The sequence below is a fragment of the Sander lucioperca genome, chromosome 2 (assembly GCF_008315115.2).
Source record: "Sander lucioperca isolate FBNREF2018 chromosome 2, SLUC_FBN_1.2, whole genome shotgun sequence".
Taxonomy (NCBI): Eukaryota; Metazoa; Chordata; class Actinopteri; order Perciformes; family Percidae; genus Sander; species Sander lucioperca.
In genome coordinates, this window is record NC_050174.1 from 45636986 (window position 1) to 45661782 (window position 24797).

General features: G+C 39.6%; 2 protein-coding genes across 3 annotated transcripts; one reads left to right on the top strand and one right to left on the bottom strand.

Moving 5' to 3' along the window:
- Positions 1–747: 747 nt before the first annotated feature.
- Positions 748–9277, bottom strand: zgc:113436 (uncharacterized protein LOC503528 homolog). Its single transcript, XM_035998710.1, has 8 exons — positions 8891–9277; positions 8115–8308; positions 6848–6959; positions 6610–6748; positions 5878–5932; positions 5510–5767; positions 4952–5059; positions 748–1376 (listed from the first exon to the last, which is right to left on the bottom strand). The coding sequence occupies exons 1-8, from the start codon at positions 9057–9059 to the stop codon at positions 1119–1121; spliced, it is 1293 nt and encodes a 430-aa protein (XP_035854603.1). The 5' UTR covers positions 9060–9277; the 3' UTR covers positions 748–1118.
- Positions 9278–9945: 668 nt separating this feature from the next.
- Positions 9946–24546, top strand: ogfod2 (2-oxoglutarate and iron-dependent oxygenase domain containing 2). 2 transcript variants are annotated; one of them, XR_004104444.2, is made up of 8 exons: positions 9950–10219; positions 10339–10395; positions 13061–13171; positions 13263–13362; positions 17582–17706; positions 20805–21062; positions 23264–23608; positions 24113–24546. XR_004104444.2 is itself a non-coding variant. In XM_031296561.2 (7 exons), exons 1-7 carry the CDS (start codon positions 10085–10087, stop codon positions 23528–23530), a joined length of 1053 nt encoding a protein of 350 aa, XP_031152421.1. In that variant the 5' UTR covers positions 9946–10084; the 3' UTR covers positions 23531–24546. The 2 variants fall into 2 exon arrangements, 1 of the variants encoding a protein (XP_031152421.1); XM_031296561.2 differs by having other exon boundaries at positions 9946–10219; positions 23264–24546.
- The last annotated feature ends 251 nt before the right edge of the window (positions 24547–24797 follow it).

The following is a 24797-nucleotide window of genomic DNA, read 5'->3' on the forward strand; positions in this document are numbered from 1 at the left end:
ATAAAAATAAAATAAAATAGTGCAAGTTAAGGTATAGGGCTAAACTTCAAATATATATATATATATTTGTACTCGTGATTTGTAAGAGCATTCTGCCCTTTGATTAGTTTTGATTTTAGTAAAGACAAGAACAGCATAATACAAAATATCACAAACTGGCATGTTTGAATTCATAACGTTTACAGAGGGTCGCCGTTTCGGTGGCGTTACGTTATAACACACTACACAGTGCTTGCTGAGACTAGGGCTGTCCTCAACTAAAGAAATTCTTAGTCGACTAACACTTATATGATTTTGTCGATTAATCGATTAGTTGATGTAATCAATAGAGCTGTGCTCTTTGAGAGGTGATTAAGACTAGAAAAGCACAATATAAATGTAGTTAATGAACCATCTGTAAAACTGAGTTTCTCCACAATTAATCCTGCAAAAGCACCACTTTAAATCTTGTGCTTACCAGAAATGTGCTCATAAGTTTCTTGGAAATGAGTAATTAAGCATGAATAACCATAAAAAAATGACTCATCAACTAAAGAAATCTTAGTCGACTAAGACCAAAACGACCGATTAGTCGACTAATCGACTAAGAGGTGGCAGCCCTAGCTGAGACCGATCATTTGTATGTGATTAGTTAAGGAGTACTATAAAATCCACTTCCTCTCACATATCACGACAATAAGGCTGCACAAATTAAACCAGTGTGTACTCGTATATTTCCAGTTATTAAAAAATGACTATACACCAAGGTTACACAAATGAAACAATACCTTTATTTGAAAGCATTGTACCTTAAAAATATAATGTATGACACAGTGAAAAAAATAAGTTAACATCATTTTCATGGGAAATAATGCTTTTTAGGTAGGGGAATAGGGGGAAAAGCTCAACAATTTACATGGATCTAATGTTTATTGCCATTTCTTTGGTCAGTGGATTCTGTTAGTGCCAGATTTATCAACAAGTGAAATGTCAAGCAGCAGTGTTCGATTGACGTGAGCGTGAGTAGAACTAATCACACTCATTTCACCAACATCTGGATTTCCATCTTTTGTCCAAGACTTCAGGCAGCTCATGACAACATGTAGTCGTGCTCCAGTGATCTGTCCACTCAGTCCTCCTCAGTGTACGTCAGACTCAGCTAAGTGATACGCTAACTCCGTCTTCATGTCCTCTGCGCTGCTTTGCTCAGTGGCCAGCACCGTCTCAACAGGAAAAGATAAATACAAACTGTCTTTCAGTTTTTTTGGCGAGGGCGAGTCTCCTGCACCGAACAGAGGATCTGCGATTTTAAATGTCATCGAGGGCATGTTATGTGTCCTGCGTTTGACGTTCTTCTTCTTCTCTTGTTTGTAGGCTGCGTTCATATTGGCTATCACCTGAAAGTGAAAAACACAAAAAAGTAAAAATAAAAATGATTAAAAAAAAAAAGACAAATCAAATATAAACCATCTGAGCTGAAAAATGTTGGTGTATGTTACAAATACCATATCGGTCAACAACACATGGGTAAGTAGTAAAAGTGTTAACTTTGTATCTTTAATAATTGGTAGGGTTTCTAGGTCAGGAACATGTGGGGTAAGAATCAAGTTTCTGTCGTGTTATACAGTGGCACTCGTTTATGAACCCATGCTAAAGTTGACTAAAAAGAGGAATACAAAAATCATCTTTTGGAAATTGATCTTAATGCCTTAATTAAAAAAAAATGAGGACAAATCCAACCTTTAAGGACACCAATTTTCTTTGTGAATGAATAATGTATCGTGAATAAATACATGTTCTTCCTTAAAATACAGGGGGCATAAGTCAGTACACCCCTATGTTAAATTCCCATAGAGGAAGGCAGATTTTTATTTTTTAAAGGCCAGTTATTTCATGGATCCAGGATACTATGCATCCTGATAAAGTTCCCTTGGCCTTTGGAATTAAAATAGCCCCACATCATCACATACCCTTCACCATACCTAGAGATTGGCATGGTTTTATTTCAGTTAGCCTAATAGCTGGTTTGATTTGCATTGAGAGTTGATTTTATGGAAAGTACCCCATGCCAATCTCTAGGTATGGTGAAGGGTATGTGATGATGTTTCTTCATATATATATTATGTCAATTATTTTAAACAAGAGTAAGGAGTTGGTACATTTGAAGCACAATTATACTGTACTCAAAGTCTTATAGCGGGTCCCCCCTTGCTGTCAAATGCCCCTCAGATGGCCAACACCTGTAATCTGGCCTTCTTCCCCTTTGGCCTTGGCTAAACCAGCTTGCCACACTCCTAGCATCAAAATTCTCCAAACTGGGCCCCTCCACACTGATTCTTATCAGATCTTCCACTAGTCCAGGACTAAAAATCATATCTCTGTATTTTTCAGCTGAAGGGCGATACACAATATATATTTCTAATATATATATTTTTACAAAGTGGGCTAAATGTTCAGTTTTAAGTCAAAGCCACTTTTCACAAGCTCTTTTATTAAAACAGATGTGATTAAAATAAAATGCAAAGACAGGGTTTCCTGCCCAATTTGAAAATATACAGCTGCAACACATGTAAATTATCTGAAATAAATAGCTTGGGATATATTTAAAAAAATATATCTCCGATAAAGCTCCTTCACTTGTTTTCAACAACAATAACAGACCCGGATAGCCCAGTAGCTCATATAGGGAGAGAGGGGGAGTGCGATGGACTGAAGCTTATGCTACTCACAGAGTGACGGCTGACTCATTATGAATGGGTCTAGCACGGGTCGAATGCGCTTTGGCGGGTCAGTGGCGTTACACGTCTTGTGTATGAAATGTCTGTATCGTCCCTGGCTGCGCTGCATTTTTATGAACTATGATAATGTGGCCATGGGTCACATCTCTCGCCCAGGTCCAACAGGCTCCGTCTCACACGCTATTACTCAACGAACTGAAGTTAGTTCTATTGAATAACTTCTGTGTTTTTCGCCGTGGCGGCCGTAATAACATAGAGTTACCAGCGGAAACACTGGTACCAATACAGGTTTCCCTCTCATACTTAACAATATATAGCTGTGTTAATAACAATTACAACTGTAGACAAATGTCAGCAGTTTGGACTGGCGGCGTTGTGTCTGTCTGCATGTTGCAGGTGGGCCGTGTGTGTGTGAATGGGGGCGGGGCTGCGCGGAGGAGAGATCCCAACACAGGCACGGCTTTACAGAAGAAATGGGTCACGTAACGCAACATTAAACCATATCGATATAAACGACATCGCTTCGTTAGTGGAGAGGCAGCGGATGCGAGGACGTTAGGTGCACCGGTGCGACCTAGGAAAAATCTTAGTCGCACCCTTACAAATTTTGGTCGCACTCTAGAGCCCTGGATAATCATCCCAATAACAATCCACGGAGCGGCGGTGGTCTTGCTATGTCCTCCAGTTACTGAAGGCTAGCTTTAGCTTGCGCTTGGAGCAGCAAGTTCATCTGCCTGTTGCCCCTCAGTCTGTCTCATTCTTTCCAACTCTTGTGAGGCTAGTTCTTCGTCTGTATACTCGGGTTCGAATAAATAAGGACGACCATCAAACTCAAAAGGCTCTTCCGTGTGTTGTATATCTGCTATATTCTCCATAGTTACGTTACTCCAAGCTTCTTCCCTTGTAAACAACTCCGCTCTTCACTCTTCACACACTACGCTCCGATCTGCACACTACTATTTTCCTTTTCTTGCTACAACTGAATTCCCAGGAGACAGCGCAATGCTACAGCTAAGCTTCGGTAACGCTATTACTGTGCAAGCCACAGACATCGTTTATCCCGTTTCCATGTAGTTACATAGTCACTGATATGGTCATAACCACTACAGTGCTCAATTACCTATTTTGAGGGGGAAATAATCTAAACTTTTCGCTGCGAAGGTATGATCTGTCCTATGCAGGACATCCACCACACCACCGCTGCTCCGTGGATTGTTATTGAGATGATTATCACAGAAGCCTATCTGAATACACTCACCGGACAGCAGCTAGCAGCTAATGGCTAACGGCTATCAGCTAGCAGGGCAAGCTAGCTACCGGCAGGATCGAGACAGGGACCAGGGTAGGTGAATTTAAACAATGTCTGAGTTGAAAACGCATCTTGTTGACACGTAAGGGCCCTGTTCATGTGGCACAGACATATTAATTGCATTTTGTGTCTGTTAAGAGGCACAAAGGCACTCTAAAACTTGCCCCGACAACTGCTGTTTTAGCTCAGGGGACGCTTGTAGTATGTAGCTGCAGCTTCTCCGTGTTGCCTGCACTGATTCGAGTCGGGGTTTTTTCTATCGAAAGTACTCGCGTAGCTATAGCGATCAAGATTAACGTAAAAATTGGCCGGAATTCTCCTTTAACACTGACTCTTAACCGGGCGGCAGTAGCTCAGTCCGTGGGGACTTGGCTGCTTGAACCAGGTACGCCGTGTAGACTGGTAGTTGATGATGTGCCAGTTCGCTTTCTTGAGCAAGGAACCAAACCCCCGCTCGCCCCCCTGTGAGACAGCCCCCTCGCTCTGACATCTCTCCATACATAATGCATTGTGTCCCGTTTGTGCATGTGTGTATTTGGGTCAGTGTGTGTAAATATAGCTATATAACAACAGATTGGGCAAAAAAATTGAATTTCCCCTTGCAGGATTACTAAAGTATACCTCCTTCTTCATTGCCTAACATCCCATCCCAAAAAAGAAAATTACTTAGAACCGACAAAGCAGTCTGATGTGCATGTGACAATCAGACAAAGAACCAGCATCAATGCTTGCTCGTGGGGAATTGTTGGGTCTTTGTAAATCATAGAGTGTGGTCTAGACCTACTCTATCTGTATAGTGTCCTGAGATACAGTACCAGTCAAAAGTCAAGAAAGCGTGTCCAAACTTTTGACTGGTACTGTAACTCCTGGATAAACAAAAAAACAAAATTGAATCCATGGTGATAGTGCAAGACAAAACAATTACCAGCTGCTTCACAGAGTTCTGCTGCTCCTGCATTATGGTCATATACGTTGAGGCCTTCTCCTTTGTGGAATACATGTCCTGCTCTTCATCGTCATAATTCAATGTAGTCTAGAGGAAAAGGAAGTAAAATTAGTAAGCAGAGACGACAATTTGGGTGGCAGTCGGTAGGGAGTTGTGTTGCGAACCGGAGGGTCGCTGGTTCCATTCCCCTTACGGACTGAAGTACAGAGGTGGACTGGTAGCTGGAGAGATGCCAGTTCACCTCCTGGACACTGCCAAGGTGCTCTTGAGCAAGGCACCAACCCCCCCCCCCAATAGGGGCGCCTGTTCAGCAGTCACAGCCCACTCACTCTGACATCTCTCCATTAGTGCATGTAAAGTGTGTGTGCATTTCAGGCATGTGTGTAATGCGTAATAACAACAGAGTGTAAATTGTAATTTCCCCATTGGGGATCAATAAAGATTATACATTTTTTAATTTTTTTTTTTATTTTATTAAATTTTTTTATGTTGTCTTCAACAATGTTAGAATTGATTTTCTTGACAATGGATTCTTACCTCATTGGGTAAATGAGCTTTCCTGTTGAACATGAGGGAGTAAGGGCTGAACTTAGTGGTAGGGTTGGTGGATGTCCGGAGCAGAAACAGCACAGGGTCCAGGAAGTCATCCCATTCAGCCTGCTTGTCCGTCACCATCTGCACAATGGCTTCCTTCAGTAAAGGACTGGTGCAGTCGTGGAGCGGGTTGAGCTGAGGTTGATCCCGAGGAGACACCTTCTGCGAGATGCTCCACCTGTCGCATAGCAGCTTTGTCACCTAGAAAACACGAGTATGGGCGCTGATAAAACTGGCCCAAGACAGCACTACAATATCTGATCCTTTTCTTTATCTGTTCATTTCAATTAGCTTTGTGACTCACATCTCACCTCATCACAGAAGTCTGCATTCTGTGTACACACTATTGTTTTAGGGGCACCAAACCTGATTGTACAGAGAACAGAATTAGTTCAAGTTCAGGTTAAAACATCTTGCAATTTTGTGGAAAATCAGCAGGGCCAGAATTAGACCTGCAAAGATGAATCGATTAGTTGTCAACTAGTCTATATCCACGGCGTTCCACTTCTGTTATTGCTCCGTTTCCGCCGGAAATTCCTCCGGATGTCACTCTTTTCGGCCGGATGTCCGTTGCCTTCCGTTTTTTTTTTGTGTTGGAATTTTAAACTGGTGGATTTATGAGGACTATGGTTAACTGCTCCTCAGATCTCTGCAGGGTAAATCCAGACAGCTAGCTAGACTATCTGTCCAATCTGAGTTTTCTGTTGCACGCCTAAAACAACCTTTGAACGTACACATGTTCCACCAAAACAAGCTCCTTCCCGAGGCTATTTTGCAGCTGCACCATGGCTGACCGCACGGTGCTTAGTGCTGCCTAAGACGATTGTGATTGGTTTAAGAAATGCCAATAAACCAGAGCATGTTTTTTTCTCTCATCCCAGAATGCTGTGTGGACTTGTGCAATGATCTAAATTCTATCAAAAACACGGAATAATTTGGTTTTGAAGGACATGTCAAGCATAAAAAAAACACATACTGGAAAATGACATCTAAACAATAGATTATATTGGTAAAACCCCTGTATGATTATCAAATGTTTTTACCTGTATATGCATTTGGAAATACATCTTGCAACAGAGAGAACATCTGTCTTTTGCACTGGAAAAGCTTCTGGCCATTTACTAAAGTAATCAATGAGGACTACAACACTGGTGTTGCCTTGCTGTGTCTCTGGGAAAGGCCCTGGTAAAGAGAAGAGGAAAAAGGTCTCAAAGTGTGTGTGTGTTGGGGAATTATACAGCGAAAAAAATGTAATTTGATGAAATTAACTGAGGCAAAAACCTATAATGTCAATCCCAACAATATCCCAAGGTGCGTCCACTTTTATAGGCCGGACAGTCCTTGCCAGGTTTTTATTCCTCTCTGTGTGCTGACAGGTCTCACATACTTTGATCTGAAACAGGAAAACAGTTATCGTAAAGGTGAAACACTACTATCATTATGTCTAGGGCTGCACGATATGAGGAAAATATGTAATTGCAATTATTTTTGACTGATATTGCCATTGCGATATGATTCACGATATTGGAGGGAATGGTCATTTTTGTATCATTGAAATACATTAACATTTGAAAAATGAAAATGATTATAGTGGGATTTTGGCGAGTATCTGTACCAAACAAATATTTTTTTTTTTCTTTAGTCTGTAGTAGGGCTGAACGATTAATCAATTTCAAATCGAAATTGCGATTTGATAGAATGCGATCAGCTAATCGTGAAGACTATACTGACATACAATATTTAGTTGAATGTTTGGTTTAACATTTTATTTTATAATACTCTTTTTATTATTATATTTACTTTTTTTTAGGCTAACTGCTGGATTAATGTTACATATCACAAATTGTTTACAGATATGTCCTATTTTCAGTGGATTTTATTTTTTATTTTGTATAACTTTATTTAACATGATCGTAGAAGGTGCAATATGCAGATCAGAATTTTTTGTTTACAGGAAAGTACGGATATTTTTTTATTGGAATTGTTTTTTATTAGTATAACTTGAGCTTTTGTGATAAATGTTCTGTTTGACTGTTCAATGTTCCATGCTTATTAAAAGAAAAACACTTATTGCTGGCAATTCATATCTATGTTCTCACCCTTGCATAAGAATATAGAGCAGTCTCATGTTATAATGCTCCATTTTTTATCTGTTACACAGTGAACATTGAACTTTAGCTAAATAAAAAATGTATTTACAATATGGGACCTTTAAGCAAAATAAAAATAATTAGAAATAATCGCAAATCAAATCCCGATCGCAATATCTGGCAAAAAAAATTCGCAATTAGATTTTTTTCTCCAAATCGCCCTATGTCTGTAGGATAACATTTGTAGGCTGGGACGTCTTTGCAGCACCACAATACTTAATTCAGAATGGTTTGACACAAATTTTGCTTTTAACAAATAATGTGGCCCTTCCCCCCCCCTGCGATTTGGATATTGCACTAGTCCATATTGCGATTTCGATCAAATTGCGATTAATTGTGTAGCCCTAACTATGTCCCAGTGATGTGAACTGAAACTGAAGACATGTACATGTACATACCCAATCCACAACATCCTTGATGATCCCCAGCCAGTAGTACTTGCTCTGGATCCTGTGAACGGTCTTCTTTTGGCCCAGGTGATGACCGATGTCATTGAAGTGGCAGTCGAGAAAAATCTGCCTCTTCCTCTCAGCCTCGATCACCACCTCCCTCTTCTCTTCTTTCTTGGGTCCCACATAGTACAGCTTGCCCTCTTGAATGCACATACGAATGAAGAGTGGGACATTCTGTCACACGCGTTGGTATTCTGACAATAAGAAGTTTACTGAATACTTTGTGTCATACATGTCTTGCTTAATTTTGAAAGGCAGGCAAACAAATAAAATATAACTTGGACATATTAGTCAACCTATCAGCTTGGCATATATCATCTCTATTTTCCAAACACCACTTATCTCCAGAAAATGTAGACTTTTATTAGGAGGTCGAATGTTATTTTTATTATTATTTCCCACCACAGGACACCCGGTAATTTAGCAAGCAAATTCAAGAGCCAGTTTTAGAAGTTGAGATATACCTGATATACAGTGCTGGTTATAGTGAACCATCAAGATAACGAGCCGAATTGTCTACAGACACCTAACGTGACAGACGTGTATAATATCTTACGTTATGTCCTACAGGGTATAACGTACAAGCAAGTTGATTTTAAATTGGCAGGTTTTTTGAATGAAGGTTCGTGATGCCAGCAGACGTTTATGTGAGCTAGAGGAGAGAGCAATGCCCTCTGTGTTTTTTTTCATTGGTAAACCATAGGTATTAAAATATCCCTTACCATCAATGATAAATTTCTGTGCGTATCTTTTGAGATTCTTCTTTCGTAAAGGATTCATCGTCTGAGGAAAGCAGCCTTTAGCCACAAAAGTGTAAATGTCACCGAATTTATTGGAGCTGGATTCAACCACCTCCTCCTCAGCCACTTGCAACGACTCCACGCTTAACATCTCCGCTTAGACTTTACAGTTAGTACAATGGACCGCGAGTATACACCTCAATAAACAAACAAATGCTAACTGTAAATCCACATATTTAGCAGCAGTGCTAGCTATTGCTAACGAAGACTCATAATCCACAGCAAAACCACATCAGTTGAAGATACAACGCTTGTGCTTGTCTTCTTTCTCTTCTTCTACTTTTTGCATTTATGCGGTTGGTATCGCTGTTTTGCATTGGTGCCCCCTTCTTGACAACGAATGGTACTTCCTGCCAGCCCTCTTAAAATGAAATGGAAATTGGACATATGTCTAGTTTGAAAGTGTTTGGATTTGGCTTAACCATATAGACTGTAAAAATTCATTATCAGAAGAAAAAATAATAATACAATTATTACACCAGGTGTTTTGTCGACGACCGCCTGCACCTCACGGGAGAGCACAGTTTAAAGCAAAACCGAGCAGACATTGTAATGACTTCCAAGCCAAAGTAAAGGCAACTATAGTATTCTTTGTCGGCTTTATCACTGATTTAAAGTCTATGAACGATTTAGAATCATCAATTGTTTTATTAGACTCAGCAGAATTAACATGTCCATGAAATTTGCAAGGTTATTTCCTTAATATCTCAATATTTCTGAGCTTCTTTTTTTTTCTTCTTTTTTTTTAGCATTTACAGAGTTAGGGTTTAAAATGCGGAAATTTTAATGTCGATCAGATAACTGTCAATTTGACAATAACAATACTAGCTAACCTACTCAAGGTGTTAAAAGTGGTACAACTTAAAATGTGTTTGAGATCTGTACAGTCATTGGCACTACATGTATTATGAGGAATGGTTGGAGGTGATTGCTACTTTTTTACTCTCTCTGAAAAAAAATTGTGGAGATTACTTTTACTTTAAGGAGTTCGAACCGGAAGTGTAATGTTTGTTTGTTGCTGCTAGCTAACACAGAAGTAACTGTTAGCTGTGAAGCTTGTCAGTTGTGGTATTACTTTGTTTTTATGCGTGTTTTATTCCCTTTATACGGGCAATAATGACAAACAAGGAAGACGGAAATTGTCAGTTTTATATCTGTAACTGTTTCACCACTGATAATATTTTCCTGGAGGACTACAAGATCCATGTCCGCTTTTTATCCGAGCAGCAGTTCAGACTGGATTATCAAACGGTGAGTGGATGTCAGTTAGCGTACATTTTTAAAAACAAAAATAGTATTTGGACTGAAATGCCCGGTTTTAAACTCTACTGACAACAAGTGTGTATTGTACCTTAATTATTGCTACGCAGCTGCTTATGAGGCTTGGTTGCGTGACGGACCAACAGTTTGAGGATGTGTTCAACAAGGTAAGAAAGTGTGTTCGTGACTAACAACAATTCAACTAAGTTTGGCTCCCCTTTTCTGACTCATATTTGGTTGTTCTGACGTTAGTTAGGTTCACCTAAATTTAACCTAAACGTTAGGTGTGAAGTAATCCTCAAACATCTCACGGACAATACTAGTTAACGTTACACTCACTCATACATTTGAAACACTCCCTTATTGAGCTCAAACAATGAACGTTAGATGAATGATGTGTAAGCTAAAGTAAACTAACTAATTTATATTGATATAATTATTGATATTGGTATAATTAAAGGTTCATTTAATGTTATTTAAAGTATTTTTTAGGGAAAAATGCCACAAATTTACTACTATCAGTTTCTCAAAAGTGAATAATTGTGGACTTTCTTAACCTTCTGTAATTTTAAATTGAGTATATCTGGGTATTAAATTGTTGGTCCTACAAAAAAAGACATTTGAAGTACTGTTCACTGTCACTATCTTTATTATGACTATTATTGCCACCATTCACCACTCCCCCAACTGGTGCCGTCAGATACCGCCTACCAAGAGTCTGGGTCTGTCCGAGGTTTCTTCCTAACAAAAAAAGGGAGTTTTTCCTTGCCACTGTCGCAATAGCTACTGCTAATGCTTGCTCTTGAGGCAACCACTGTAATAGTTGGGGCTTCGTAAAGTACAGAGTTTGGTCTAGACCTACTCTATCTGTAAAGTGTCTCGAGATATCTCTTGTTATGATTTGATACTATAAATAAAATTGAATTGAATTGAATTGAAGTACAGCTAGACTGATATATTGGCTAGGCTCATATACCGATATTAGCTTATTACAGAGATATGTCGGTACTGGTATGCCGGCTGATAAGTAACAAGAAATGTCAGTACAAAAAATAGCTTATTTATATTCAGTGTTTCCATTAGGCTACACACTTTTTCCACCATAGAGCACTGACACATTTATTTTTACGCTGTAGAATGTCTCGCTCAGTATGTATCTTGGTCACACAAAAAAAAAAATCTTAGGGATTTGTATCAATATTGCTTGTTCATGTTATGTTTAACAGATTACTATCTGATAAATCGTTATCCCATATATCAATATCAGTATGGGCCTCAAACATCCAGTAGGTCAGGCTATAATTTCAAGACTTCACCGTGGACTCTGGACGCTGTATAGACCTAATTATTAATGGATAAGATTGGGCATCGAGAACCAGTTCCAACTTGGAATCGTTTAAAAAAATTACGATTCTAATGGAATCGGTTTTTTTTATCAGAATTGTTTAGAAAATTTGGTTTTGAATCCGATCATTGGTTCCAAATTTAACATGCGCAAGTTTTGGTAGCGCTTGTTGTGTTGTGTGGCTTTATACATATATGGCTTTTTACGGTGAAAAAACCCGGTAAAACTGTAAATCACCATTGAATCAAAATAAAATGTTCCTCTTATCTGTGAAATAAGCACGTGACCCGTTTCAATTCCACCCCTCAAAGAATCGGAATCCAAAGGAAGAATTGGAATTGGAATCAGAATTGCTAATATCATAACGATGCCCAACCCTACTAATGGATTTATCAAAGAAAAGTATTGTCACATAAATCGGTAATACAAATGATTAATGATATGAAATGTCGTGATAATATGATCAGTGTAATTGCAATGTAAACGTCACCTGGTTGTATAGTTGGTTTCATCACGGAGACCCTCCTGTCTCCAGTGAAAGAGGCATCCTGGTAGAGGGAATGGATGTAAGATGCACCATGCACTGTACAGATACAGTTAGTAGGTCTACATCTTATGAGGACCTCCATGTTATTCAGTGTTTTGTGGAAGACTAGGTGCATGTATTTGGCGGGGGGGTTAGGGGTCCTCCCTCAAGAAAATGTTATGTTTTTAAATAAAGAAATATATGCAATTTCACATTGTTTTACATTACACGTAAATTACCATGTATGAGTCTATAACGTTGGAAAAGCTGGAGCAGATAATGAATAAATAACACTCAAAAAGCTTAAAGCTATAGTTTGTAGTTTCTGTCGCCCCCCCATGAGGAATTTTAAGTAATGGCAACAATTCTGTCGGCGCAGCCACACGATACACCCCTCCCCCACACAGTTGCTAGTAGCCAAGGAGGACATGGAGGATTAAAAAAACACAATGGACTCTTCAGAAGAGGTCATTATCTTCACTCGCGTTTCTGAGTTTGACAACATCAATTTGTAAACATAGCCATACTGAGAAATACAGAGAGAGTTGTGTGGAGCTGATAGTCTTAATTAGCTTTGTAGCAACTTATTTGGCAATGGCTTGAATGTAACGGACGTTCATTAATATCAAAAAGTTACGCACTAAAGCTTTAAAGACAAAACCTCCTGAAGAACTACATTCATTAGATGTGAAAAAAGTAATTTAGTGAGTTTTGATGCTCACATTGATTTTGATGATTTTTGATTTTTACATTTGTTTGGCTCAGGTGGTGCCCAAAACGGCTTGGGTGCTGTACATTAGTCTTATAATGGTACAACAGGATAATCAAGTTGTGATCAGTGATTACTGGAAAGCATTTTATCTTAAGATGATGAGATCATGAGGTAACCTACCTTATTCGCCTGCAGTTAGCCATGCTTCCCTACCAAACTGTAACTGACCTGTATGAGTACTCCGCTTAGATTTCACAGGAAGTGGATAGGCGGCGGCATCTAGGTGTGACGTCTGCTGAGAGAGCTGCTGCTATCAAAGACACGTACCAGCCTCTCCATCCTCACGTCTACCATCTGCAGGTACTTACTGCACCGGCCACTGCTAATAGTGTCATTACTAATGTGTCATGAACACCTCGCTGAGACACACCTGCACACCACCTGTCCTCAGGAGTCCTACCTCGCACCAAAGTTCAAGCAGATTGTTGAGTACTGTCGAAGCAGTGACATCAGCGAAGAAGGTCTCAGAGACTTGTTGCAGGAAGAGGCAGGTGAGCTGGAAAGTGTTTTCATTTCCTCGTAGTTGCTAATGTTCAAATAAGAAGTAGTAGCTCACTTACAATACAAAGGAATGATTTCTATTATTAGTACTACTTTTCTCTTTTTTGTTGACATCAAAGAGTACCCGTAATGCCGTGCAAGTCTTTTAGTTTTTACAGATGACAAAAAACAAAAGCAGTCAAATGTTCCAGAGCCTCAGTTTTTCAGTGTAATATGGAAAGTTATTAGACATTTTACAGTATATATTAGGATAGCTTAGGCTCAGTTTCAATATGCAAAACTTGATGCAAAGAGCAAAAAGTGACTTGATAAATTCTTACCTTTAAACTCATAATGCTGTGCTTATACAAAATGAACAAGGCTAAATCACATGTTTAGACCTCATACATACATCCATACTAGGGGTGCAACGGAATAACAAAACTCACAGATCGGATCGCGGTTTTGAGTCATGGATCGGATCAGCAATATTTATTTTTAAGTGCTTTTCATTAATTACTTGTAGTAGTAGTAGTAAAACACAGCGCGTTCAAGCCGGGGAGCGGAGTTCGCTTTCTCTGGGAAAAACAAAGGACTTTCACCCCGTAAATGTGTGTTCCTCTGTAGTGTTTTAATCCAAACCACGATCTTTTTCCTAAACTTAACTAGTCGTTTTGGTGCCTAAAATTAACTGTTGTCGACTGCATAACGCTCATTTTTTGTCGCCTAAACTTAAAGCTATAGTGCGTAGTTTCTGTCGCCCCCATGAGGAATTCTAAGTAATGACAAAAAAACTGTCGGTGCGTCCACATGATACAAGCCTTCTGTGATCGCGCACGCGACCCCACCCCTCCTCCACGCAGTTGCTAGTAGCCAAGGGGGACACGGAGGATTAAAAAACATGATGGACTCTTCAGAAGAGGCCATTATCTTGACTCGAGCTTCTGCGTGGGAAAGTCACCGGACGACACAATCTTCTGAACATAGCCACACTGAGAAATACAGAGAGAGTTGTGTGGAGCTGATAGTCTTAATGAGCGTTATAGCAACTCATTTGGCAATGGCTTGAATGTAATGGACGTTCATTAATATCAAAAAGTTAAGCACTTTACAGCTTTAATTGTTATGTCCGCCGAAACAACCGGCAGCTCGAGGTGCTCAGTACCTGGCTCAATGATGCTTCTTTTCACTTCCGTGTATAAACACCACTAACACCAACTTATTACTAGTTTTAGTTTTTTTTGGAATTCATGGTCAATAAATGTCATTTGTAGGAAATTATACCTAATTCTTGAGTTAAAAAAGCTGAATTTATGAATTGTTTAGACAAATATTAAAAGAAGGATAATCACAAAAGGGTCAATGTTCAGTTGGGATACTGTTTCGAGAAAAAGATTTTATTTTTTTCAAATGCAAAATAATTTTATGAAACAACCACAATTCAATGAAAGTAGAGATCCGATCCTTTGTTGTACTTGTGAAGCGCGTTGTATGGAACCATCCATGTTAGTTTTGGGTAATCAAAATTAGGTAGTGAAAAAGATATAGACATTTAGAAAACGGGTCAAATTTGACCCGATGACAACACAAGGGTTAAGTAACGAGTGTTGACCTGTAGGGCCACTGAACAACTATGTGGTCCGTTTCACCACTAAAAGACACCTAATATTAGCTGGAGTACAGGGCTGGTATGTATAAAACCTCTAAGAAACGCTTTGGCTACATTGAACGCAAAATGTATCTTTTAACCATCTACAGCTGCTGCACACACGGCGTAGGATTGTGTGAGTTACAGGCGAGACGGAGAGCTTTTGCTTTGGGATTGTTGTTGTTTCTTCAGTTTTTTGGAGCTGGCAAAGTGCTGTGAATCATCAATTTACTGTCAGCTGTTATCAGAGAATGCAGGTGATGGAAACAAGAAATAAAAACAGACACTCTCAAATAAATGAAACTGCCAATACGCTCATTCACAGTCATTAAGTCGTTTCTTGTATATCGGTAGTTTTAATTTAAAAGAAAGATACACTTTATGATTTATTTCTGTGTAAAAGGGCTGCACACACCTCGCGTAAAAAATATAAAAAATCTTAGTAAAAAGTAGGACTGAGGACCTTTTTTTTAAATTGAAAAAGATAAAAAAGTAACTTTGACCATGCTTTTATTGATTGTACCATATCTGGGTTTAAATCTGACCCATGGCCCTTTGTCATCCCCCCTTTCCTGTCATTCTCCAGCTACTCTATAATAAAAAAAGCTAATAAAAGCCAAAAAAAATGATCTATCTAAAAGAGATGGAAGAAGAAACTATGCATGTATCACTCTGCTTTACAGGTGTTCTAAAGCGTTAATTACATTAAGGGCCGTTATCTAAGTACACCGCAAGATGAATGTATTTAATCTCAATAACATTTGAGATAAACTATGAAAGGTCATCAGAAGAGGACAAAGGGAAGAAAAGAAGCCTGGATACTTGAGGGCAAACCTTCAGGTTGCAGTAACGGCAGCTTACGTTGCCGCAATCTCAATGTGACAAAAGCCGACCTAGACAAATTAGAGAAGAGCAAGAATGAAGCTAACGACAACAACATATATAACATAAACATCAAAAACAAGCTGGTATATGTCTCCTTTTAACCACCGGTGCTCATGAAAGGGAATACAATTCACAAAAAGGAAGACAAATTATGACCAAAAAAGTCATTAAAAATTAAAATTAAAAAAGACTTTTTTGGTCATAATTCTTCTTCCTTTTTATAAAATGTTTTATATCTATGATTGCCGCCACCAATTTTCACCCGCCAAAATACATACCAGCTTGTTTTTTCCCTTACTGAAAACAGTATAGTGGTACTTATTGAAAACGCATCAATTACATTTGTATAGTTCGGTGTTCACCGTTTCAATTGCAACCGCTGCAGCTTTGTCCTGCCATATTCCAGGGTTTCCGTGGGTTCTTAAAAAGTCTGAAGAAGTCTAAAATTTCTAAATCTAAGGCCTTAAAAAGTGCTCATATTATGCTTTTTGGCTTTTTCTGTTTCCTTTATTGTGTTATATATCTTTTTTGTGCACGTTATAGGTTTACAAAGTGAAAAAACCCAAAGTCCAGAGAAAACACTGTTCACCAACTGCTCCAAACAGCTCTATTGTAGTCCAGCCTTTACTTCCGTGACGAACGTGCGTCACTTTGTAACACATGTTATAATGCTCACCTAGCTGCTAGCATGGCACGACCTCATGCTCTGCAACTGACAAGCTAGCAGTACTTACTGCACATGTGCGACTGCCAACAAAGATGGTACCGAAGTGTGATGTCTCACTCTGTAGCTAAAACAGAGAGCTCAACACACAGGGTGAAAAGAGGAGCTGCAGCGATGTGCAGTACAACAAATATATGGTGTTTTCTGACAATTAAACCACATAAACCTATTCTGGTACAACCTCTAAATACATTTATGAACCTGAAAATTAGCATAATATGAGCACTTTAAATTCGAAGTGTTGTGTTCTAGGTCTTAAATAATTTTAAACCGGTCTTAATTTCGTCCATGTAACGCTACCTCTAATGCTCTTTACAATGTTTTTTTTTATTCTGTGGTGTTGTAGTTCTTTCTTTCGCTCGTCCAAATATAATTTGCTGTATATGTACAGATTATTATTACTTTTATTCAATGTGAATACATTAATTTACTTTGCAAGTACTTTTGTGACGTGATACATATCTTAAATGTCATTCATAAAGGTCTTAAAAAGTCTTAAATTTGACTTGGTGAAACCTGTCAGAAACCCTGATATTCACAACTTTGAAAATACGTTGGTCGTTCCGTAGCAGAGATGGCGACCGTTGAGAGCGAGTAGTGTCCTCTCAGCGATCACACTCAACTCAACGTTTGAGTCCCTTTGAGGTAGTTTTGCGTCTCTTTTTCACATCAGTATTATCACCATATCTGTGTCTAAAACGTTGGAAAAGCTAGAACAGATAATACATAAAAAAAAAGAAAAACACAAAAACAGCTTAAAGACAAAACTTGCTCAAGAAGTCAAACTAGAACCATTAGATCTGAGAAATGTCTTTTTAGTTGCATTTATTCGGATTAGGTGGTGCCCAAAACGGCTCGGGTGCTGCACCTAAACCTTATAATGGCAGGGAAAACCCTGATATTGCTTAAATATATTGACGTATTAAAATGCTACATGGAGCATCTTTTATTGACTCCCATCTTTCTGTTAAAGCTCCAAGGGTTTATCGCTTCCCTGTGTTTGAGAAAAGCTTCTGTGAGGAGCTGGTGGAGGAGCTGGAGCACTTTGAGCAGTCCTCGGCCCCGAAAGGAAGACCCAACACCATGAACCACTATGGGGTAATGTATGCCTTCCTACAGGTTGAAACCCCTAAAAGCGCCGGTTAATCACTGCTCAGTCATTCACATTTCGTCTTTATTGTGCCATGACATTTTGATCCTTGGCCTACAGCGGTCCATGAAATATGAGAGGTACATTCCAGGCAGGCACATGCAGGGACTATGAAGGATTTTCTAGGAAAGTCAGAGAAATTATAGGGTCATGTGACAGTGAGGAACATGCATATCGTCGCTGTCGGGCAGAAACCTTGTATCTCCATATTTTGTATTTTCATAAATCAATGCTATCACCCTTTACGTCTGTTAGCCTTTTTTTCATTTGGTGAAAAACTATGGTTTTGGACATACAAGGTTTTCACCCGACAGCAACGTAAGGTCCGTTTCACACTGCCTACGTGGCGTGAGCATGGCATTTCTGTTGCGTGGCGGCTGCGTGGATTTTTCTATGTCTTTTCACACCAGAAACGTGTCTGGCGCGGTGCTGCTGCTGCTAGCCTTGTCTGTACACATGTATGTTTCCCAATTGATTTACTGTACTCAAGCAGTAGTATACTTCATGTTAAACATAAATATATACTGATTTGATTACAGCAAAGACGTCGGCAGTATTGACGGCAAAATAGGCTACAGAATATTTCGTTCTGTTCTGACGTGCAATATTTGAAAATCGATAATTATTTATTATTTTTTTTAAATTACATTTAGATCTGCATTTATGTCAAAACCTAGAGACTTTCAAACTTCAAAATGTTATTTATTAATATGTATTCGTGTCAAAATGACATAAAACATATTTTCGTATTCTATTTTGCCTGGAAACGCTTCCAACACGCTTGCGTGTCGCGTGAAAAATAGCCGTCGGTAGTGATGGTCAAATGAAGTTTCGCGAACCACTGTCTTTATCTTCTGAGCTCACTAGATGGCGCTCTCTGATCAAAGAAAAAGGTTAAAGGAATGGCAATTCAGTGTTTTCAACCCTTTGTTGAACAGAGAGCGCCATCTAGTGAGCTCAGAAGATAAAGACAGTGGTTCGCGAAGCTTCATTTGACCATCACTAGCCGTCGGTCCTATTTCTAGCATGCACGCGGCCGCGCCGAAATCTTTCACGCAGGCAGTGTAAAAGGTCTAACCTGCTAACATGGGAGCCGAAATAAAAACGGTAGGGCTGCAACTAACGATTATTTTAATAATCGATTAATCTGTCGATTATTTTTTCGATTAATCGATGAATCGGATAAAAAAACAAAAAAGCATTCATTTACATCAACTCAATGCATACATACATACTTGTTGTTTTAGTTAATAGTCGTGTAAAGGTAAGTAACTCAAAGAGCAGATACAGACAAAACACACACACACACACACACACACACACACACACAGGTTCACTTGAAGCTTATTCATTAAATTATTACCATCATTGTAGTAAGTGCAAGTTAAGTTCATTTGTACACCACATTTAAACACAGCTTAAGATGACCAAGTGCTATAAAAGAACTTTAAAATGAAATTAAAAAGTACAACACACACAAATATATATGTCAATAATAACTGATATGGGACAAAGCACAGAATATATATATGACAATAGATTGAAAAATGAATGGGCCAAAAAAGGCGAGTGAATAAAAACGTGTCTTTAGTCTTGCTTTACTACTGTTATTAACGAGCTAACGCTAGCTTGTCATGCTAGTCAACTGGATAACGAGTAAATACCAGCACCACTGGAGGGACGTTACGTTCCTCACTTCAAAACGGAACAAAAGTAGGATCCTGTAGTGACTTTACCCTGCTGTTGAACTCCCTTCCTCCTCATCAAGACCTCCAACATGTTTACGTTTTAGGTGCTGAATCATCACCGTGGTGCGCCCGTGCCATGCCCTGTCGCTTTTGCTTATCTTGCAATTAACGCGTTTTTGATTTATTTAGTGTGAATGCTCCCACACCTTGGATGACTTAGGTCATACTGATTTCTCTGCCTCCGCCATGTGTTTCAGAACAACGTTAAGGGTCTCTCCGGTCTCTCTCCGTATTTCCTCTACCCCCGCTCTGCTCTTTTTTCTTCTCTTTCGCTCCACTCCGCACCGCACGGCACTCAACTCAATTGCAATTTCCCCGACTGAGTGGCGTGTCGCGCGACACAACGAATCGTTGTTGCAGCCCTAAAAAACGTACACGCTCACGCCACGCAGCCAGTGTGAAACGGGCCTTATGCTGCATGTCTTCAGGCCAAGATGGAGGCCTTCAGCTGAAACCTTAAATTGAAGAAATATGGAAGATGGAAGATATAAAATGCAGAAACCATGAAAGAGCTCTGACTTACATGTAGAGTCTTAAAGTGCCCATATTATGAAAAAAATCACTTTTTCTGGGATTTGGGGTGTTATGTTGTGTCTCTGGTGCTTCCACACACATACAAACTTTGAAAAGAATCCATCCATGCTGTTTAGAGTGAGATACAGTTTCTGAATGTGTCCTGCCTTCAGTCTCTGGGTGAACTGGTCAAAATCTGCACGGCTTGTGATGTCACAAGCCGAAACGAGCAGGCTAACCGCAACCATTAGCTCGTAGCGTTAGCATTAGCATGCTAATGCTAACGCTAGCATGCTACCTCGTTCTCAATAGCAAAGCACTGCTACAACACACACAAGTTCACCATAATCTACAAAAGAACTACTTACATGCGCCCTCATTTAGAAGTCTCCCAGCTAATCCTGCCTTGTAACTGACCGAAGTTGTAAAAACAGCCTTTCTTTTACTGTCTATGGAGCTAGCTAGCTGACATGATCTACATCTGAGCTACTGGGCATGTGCGAGTGCAATCAAAGATAGTACAGAAGAAGAAGAAGAAAAGAGGTCTCACTCTGTAGCTAAAACAGAGACCAGCCGAAAAGAGGATCTGCAGCAGTGAGAGAGAGCGGTGCAGTACAACAAAAATATGGTGTTTTTTGAAAATTAAACCATATAAACCTATTCTGGTACAACCTTAAAATACAATTATGAACCTGAAAATGAGCATAATATGGCTGCTTTAAGAAGGTCAGAAAATTAAACATGAGGGTTACGCTCTGTTATTTATGATATTCTCTCTCTTCCAGATCCTCCTGAATGAACTGGGCTTTGACGAGGGCTTCCTCACGCCCCTCCGTGAGCTCTACCTGCATCCGCTCGCCTCCCTGCTGTACCCGGACTGTGGGGGACGCGGTCTGGACAGCCACAAGGCCTTTGTTGTTAAATATGACATGAATGAAGACCTGGAGCTCAGCTACCACTACGACAACGCAGAGGTCACCCTAAATGTTTCCCTGGGCAAGGACTTCACCGAGGGCAACCTTTATTTTGGTGATATGAGACAGGTGAACATATCAGTTATAACATTATACTGTACTATAATACTATTACTGCTGCTACTGTTGTTACTACTATTACCACACCATAAACCACCACTTCTACTCCTTGTAGCTGTATGTTTAATTATTTTGGTACGCTTGTTTGGTCCGATTTGGTGCGCGTCTGATTCACACCTACCAAAACGAACTGCACCAAGGGGGAAAACAAAGTAAAATGAGGCAGGTGTGAAAGCCCCTAGTTACAGAAAAAAAATCCTTTGTATTTTACTGGAGAGGACTTACCTCCTATGGATTTTTTTATTTTATTTTTATCTCAGAAACAAGCAGTATACCCTTTCAATCCAGTTATTTTTTTAACTTAATGTTGCTGATAATGCTACTGTTGTTCCAAATGTGTACGTAACACAATTTCTAAGATAAGAAAGCCTGCTGATAAAACTTTGAAAGCTTTTCTGGCAGTTTAGAAATACTGAAGAAACCACCTAATATTTTGAATATATTAAGGGTTTCCGCGGGGTCTTAAAAATTCTGAAATTTTAAAATCAAAATTTAAGGCCTTAAAAAGTCTTAAGTTAGCTGAAGTATTGTGTCTAGGTCTTAAATAATAGTGCAAATATACTATATATAGACTACAAATGAGACCAACATGCAACTTAAATTGCAGCTAATCAGCTTTCATGTTATTGGTGCAAGTCTCTTTCGGATTGTACCTCAGACATGAAGCGGATTTTATTCTTTAGGTATGTGGAAGTGCAACTTTAGCGATACTTGACTTGAAAAACAGAATTTAGGGCAAAAATCCAGTTGCTTACAACGTATTTGAAACCTACTGCTTCTTATGCGAGCGAGAAAGTAATCAAACTGGGAACGTTAAGTGTACGGGCGCTGAAGTCTCATGCAGAAAGTGAGAAACATCTAACTGATTATCTGGCGGCGGCTCCAGCTCCGGCCCCAGCACTGCCTCCACACAGCCTAGGTCAGACCCACACAGCAGCTCCGCAACTCCCGTAAGCGACCTCCGTGTCGCTTTTGGATCAGAGTTGGGTACCGAAACCCGGTGACAATATGTCTAATCTACCGGCCGAATAGCAACGCGGATTTCGGTGCCTCATTTCGGTGCCACTTAAATGCCTGCGCTGCTCTCTGATGCTCTGAAACGCACATCAGAGGCAACAGAAGCATCGCTGCATGTGACGCTAGTTGCCCTTACACTTTGCAGCAGGTAACATTAGCCCACCGTTATCCAGTAGCTGCTTCAATACGGTTAAATACTGAAAGGTAAATGGTGTAAAGGCAGTATTTCGTTGGAAATGATTCACACTGGGACGTCCAACAGACACAGAGTAGCAGCACCATAATTTAATGGTACGTTCATTTACAGATGGTAAGCTGGTGGTGCATTCAATGTTATTGTATAATACCCTTTTGTCATCTAGTGGTTCTTCTTTTTGTTGTGTAACTGCAATTGACTGGTAAAATAAGTTTTGTTATAAGTAATAACTATAATGTTATTACATTTCAAATAAATCATTTGAATTTATTTCTTTATTTTAAAGTATCGATGTTTAGGCACCAACACCATTTTAAAAGTATTGTTTTATGACCTGTATCTGAAAAACACAAAATGATACCCAAACCATACTCTGGGTCCTCTACAGGGTGACTAGACATCCGTCCTATAATGTGAATGAGGAAATCAGACAATTGTTTCAGATGTTTCCCGACTCTGACATCTGACGTTTTTAGTTTTATTGTTAATGTTGTGTTATAGGTTTTAAATTTAATTCATAAGGGGCTTAACAAGTCTTAAAGGCCCTGAACACCCACACAGGTGTTTTCAGTTAATCTGGCTGACTGGACCTCTTCCCAGGACTGTGTGGGTGTGTATACCGATTGATTGACATCTTCCTGAGTCTCCCGTTAGCTTTGCTGCATCTGTTAGGACAGGACAAATGACAGCTTTATCATTCTTATTGGTAGAAACGATTTGTGACCTAATAAATTCCCATCTAAGCTCTGGCCCACCTTCAACCTGAGCAGAGTCCAATCAGCCATAATAACTGAAATCACCTGTGTAGGTGTTCCCGAGGCTTTAAATTTGACCTGGTGAAACCTGCAGAAACCCTGTATTATTATATTTCCAATGTCATTTCTATACAGTAATGCTAAATCATGTCTAAAGTAAGTGGTTGTGTTGGCCCTTGCAGGTGCCTTTAAGTGAGACTGAGTGTTCAGAGGTGGAACACAGGGTGACCGAGGGGCTCCTCCATCGGGGTCAACACATGCACGGGGCCCTGCCCATCTCCTCCGGCCAGCGCTGGAACCTCATCATCTGGATGAGAGCCTCACATGAACGCAACCAGCTGTGCCCCATGTGCAACAGGAGGCCGACACTGGTGGAAGGGGAGGGCTTTGCTGACGGGTTCACCAAACACACTGAAGCACCGCTGAACCATTTGTGCGTTTTGACGTGACGTATCCCGCTGCTGTCAGCGCTTAATAAGGGAACTTTGGTGTCCCCAGGTTGTACAGTAATTTCAAAAAAGACAATGGCAGTGTTATGTCACGGGGAATTTGAGGACCCAAAAGCAGAGAGCAGACGAGGTAACGTTTGATCTCAAGGATTTATTCACAAAAAAACAATGTACACACCAACACAGAGAGTGCAGAAAGCAAAAAACTTCTTCCAGAATCTTGAGAAAAACAAGAACAGGGAATCCCACAAACAAAAGAAGTCCGAAAACCAGGAAATAGAGACACAAGGAAATCCAGGAGGTACAGAACTTGACTTACGGAGACCATACACCAATAAACAAAAACGATCTGACACAAGACAGAGGGAACGCAGAAACTAAATACACAGGGTAAATGAGAAAACAAGGAGCAGGTGACACTAGGGCTGGGGAACAGGTGAAACACATTAGGAGTGGGCAGAGTAATCAAGAAGGCGGGCAAACACAGGAAGTAAAACTAGAAAAGACAAGGGGGAAAAACAGACTATCAAAATAAAACAGGAAACCGAAATATACACAACAAAATATGCACAACCACAACAGGCAGACAGCAATGCGTGCAACTACCTCAGATGTATCCTGTAGGAATGAATGATTTTGAAAATGATTTAAGTTTTTGCAACATACATTTTCTGTCAATAGACAGATATGCTACAGTATGATTGTTGCATAGTTAATCAAGACAAAACTGGGTCAAAGCCATTAAATGGAACAAATTCTATTGACACATTTTGACTATATTCCAAATTGGAATCATGAATATTTATTATTTGTACTATTAATAATACTAATGGTACTATAATTCTGTGTTTGGTTTGGTGTGGTGTCCCATTTTGTGACGAGTATATGTATGACTGTTGTCTCAAATATTAGTCCAATATTATCAAGCAACCCATACTGGTGAAGCCCCCCTATTTATATACAGTATGAAAGTACTGGATTTTGTGCCAAAGAATAAAAAATTAGGTTTACACCACTCCTGCTGTATCTCTTTCATTAACGATTCCAATACCTTATAAATCTGTAAACATCTTTTTGTAAAACTTATTTATTATCATTTTACATAAGGTAACATGAGGCCAGGGATTTCTGTGGCATTCAGGCACAATAAATATAGTGGGAATAGTTAAAGGTACCCTGTGGAGTTTTTTACCACTAGTATCGCCCTATAGAACATATTCCTGCAGCTGGTTTCATGCTATTCCCCTGACCAACAGTTAGGCCAGCT

What these genes read in the sequence shown, in the direction of transcription:
- ogfod2 (XM_031296561.2), top strand. Translation starts at nt 10,085, where the DNA reads ATGACAAACAAGGAAGACGGAAATTGTCAGTTTTATATCTGTAACTGT. An exon ending in TCAGACTGGATTATCAAACG is followed by an intron (nt 10,220 to 10,338) that starts GTGAGTGGATGT and finishes ATTGCTACGCAG; the next exon opens with CTGCTTATGAGGCTTGGTTG. An exon ending in CTTGTTGCAGGAAGAGGCAG is followed by an intron (nt 13,363 to 17,581) that starts GTGAGCTGGAAA and finishes TTTCTGTTAAAG; the next exon opens with CTCCAAGGGTTTATCGCTTC.
- zgc:113436 (XM_035998710.1), bottom strand. Translation starts at nt 9,059, where the DNA reads ATGTTAAGCGTGGAGTCGTTGCAAGTGGCTGAGGAGGAGGTGGTTGAA. An exon ending in ATTTCCAAATGCATATACAG is followed by an intron (nt 5,933 to 6,609) that starts GTAAAAACATTT and finishes CTGTACAATCAG; the next exon opens with GTTTGGTGCCCCTAAAACAA. An exon ending in ATGCAGACTTCTGTGATGAG is followed by an intron (nt 5,768 to 5,877) that starts GTGAGATGTGAG and finishes CGTGTTTTCTAG; the next exon opens with GTGACAAAGCTGCTATGCGA.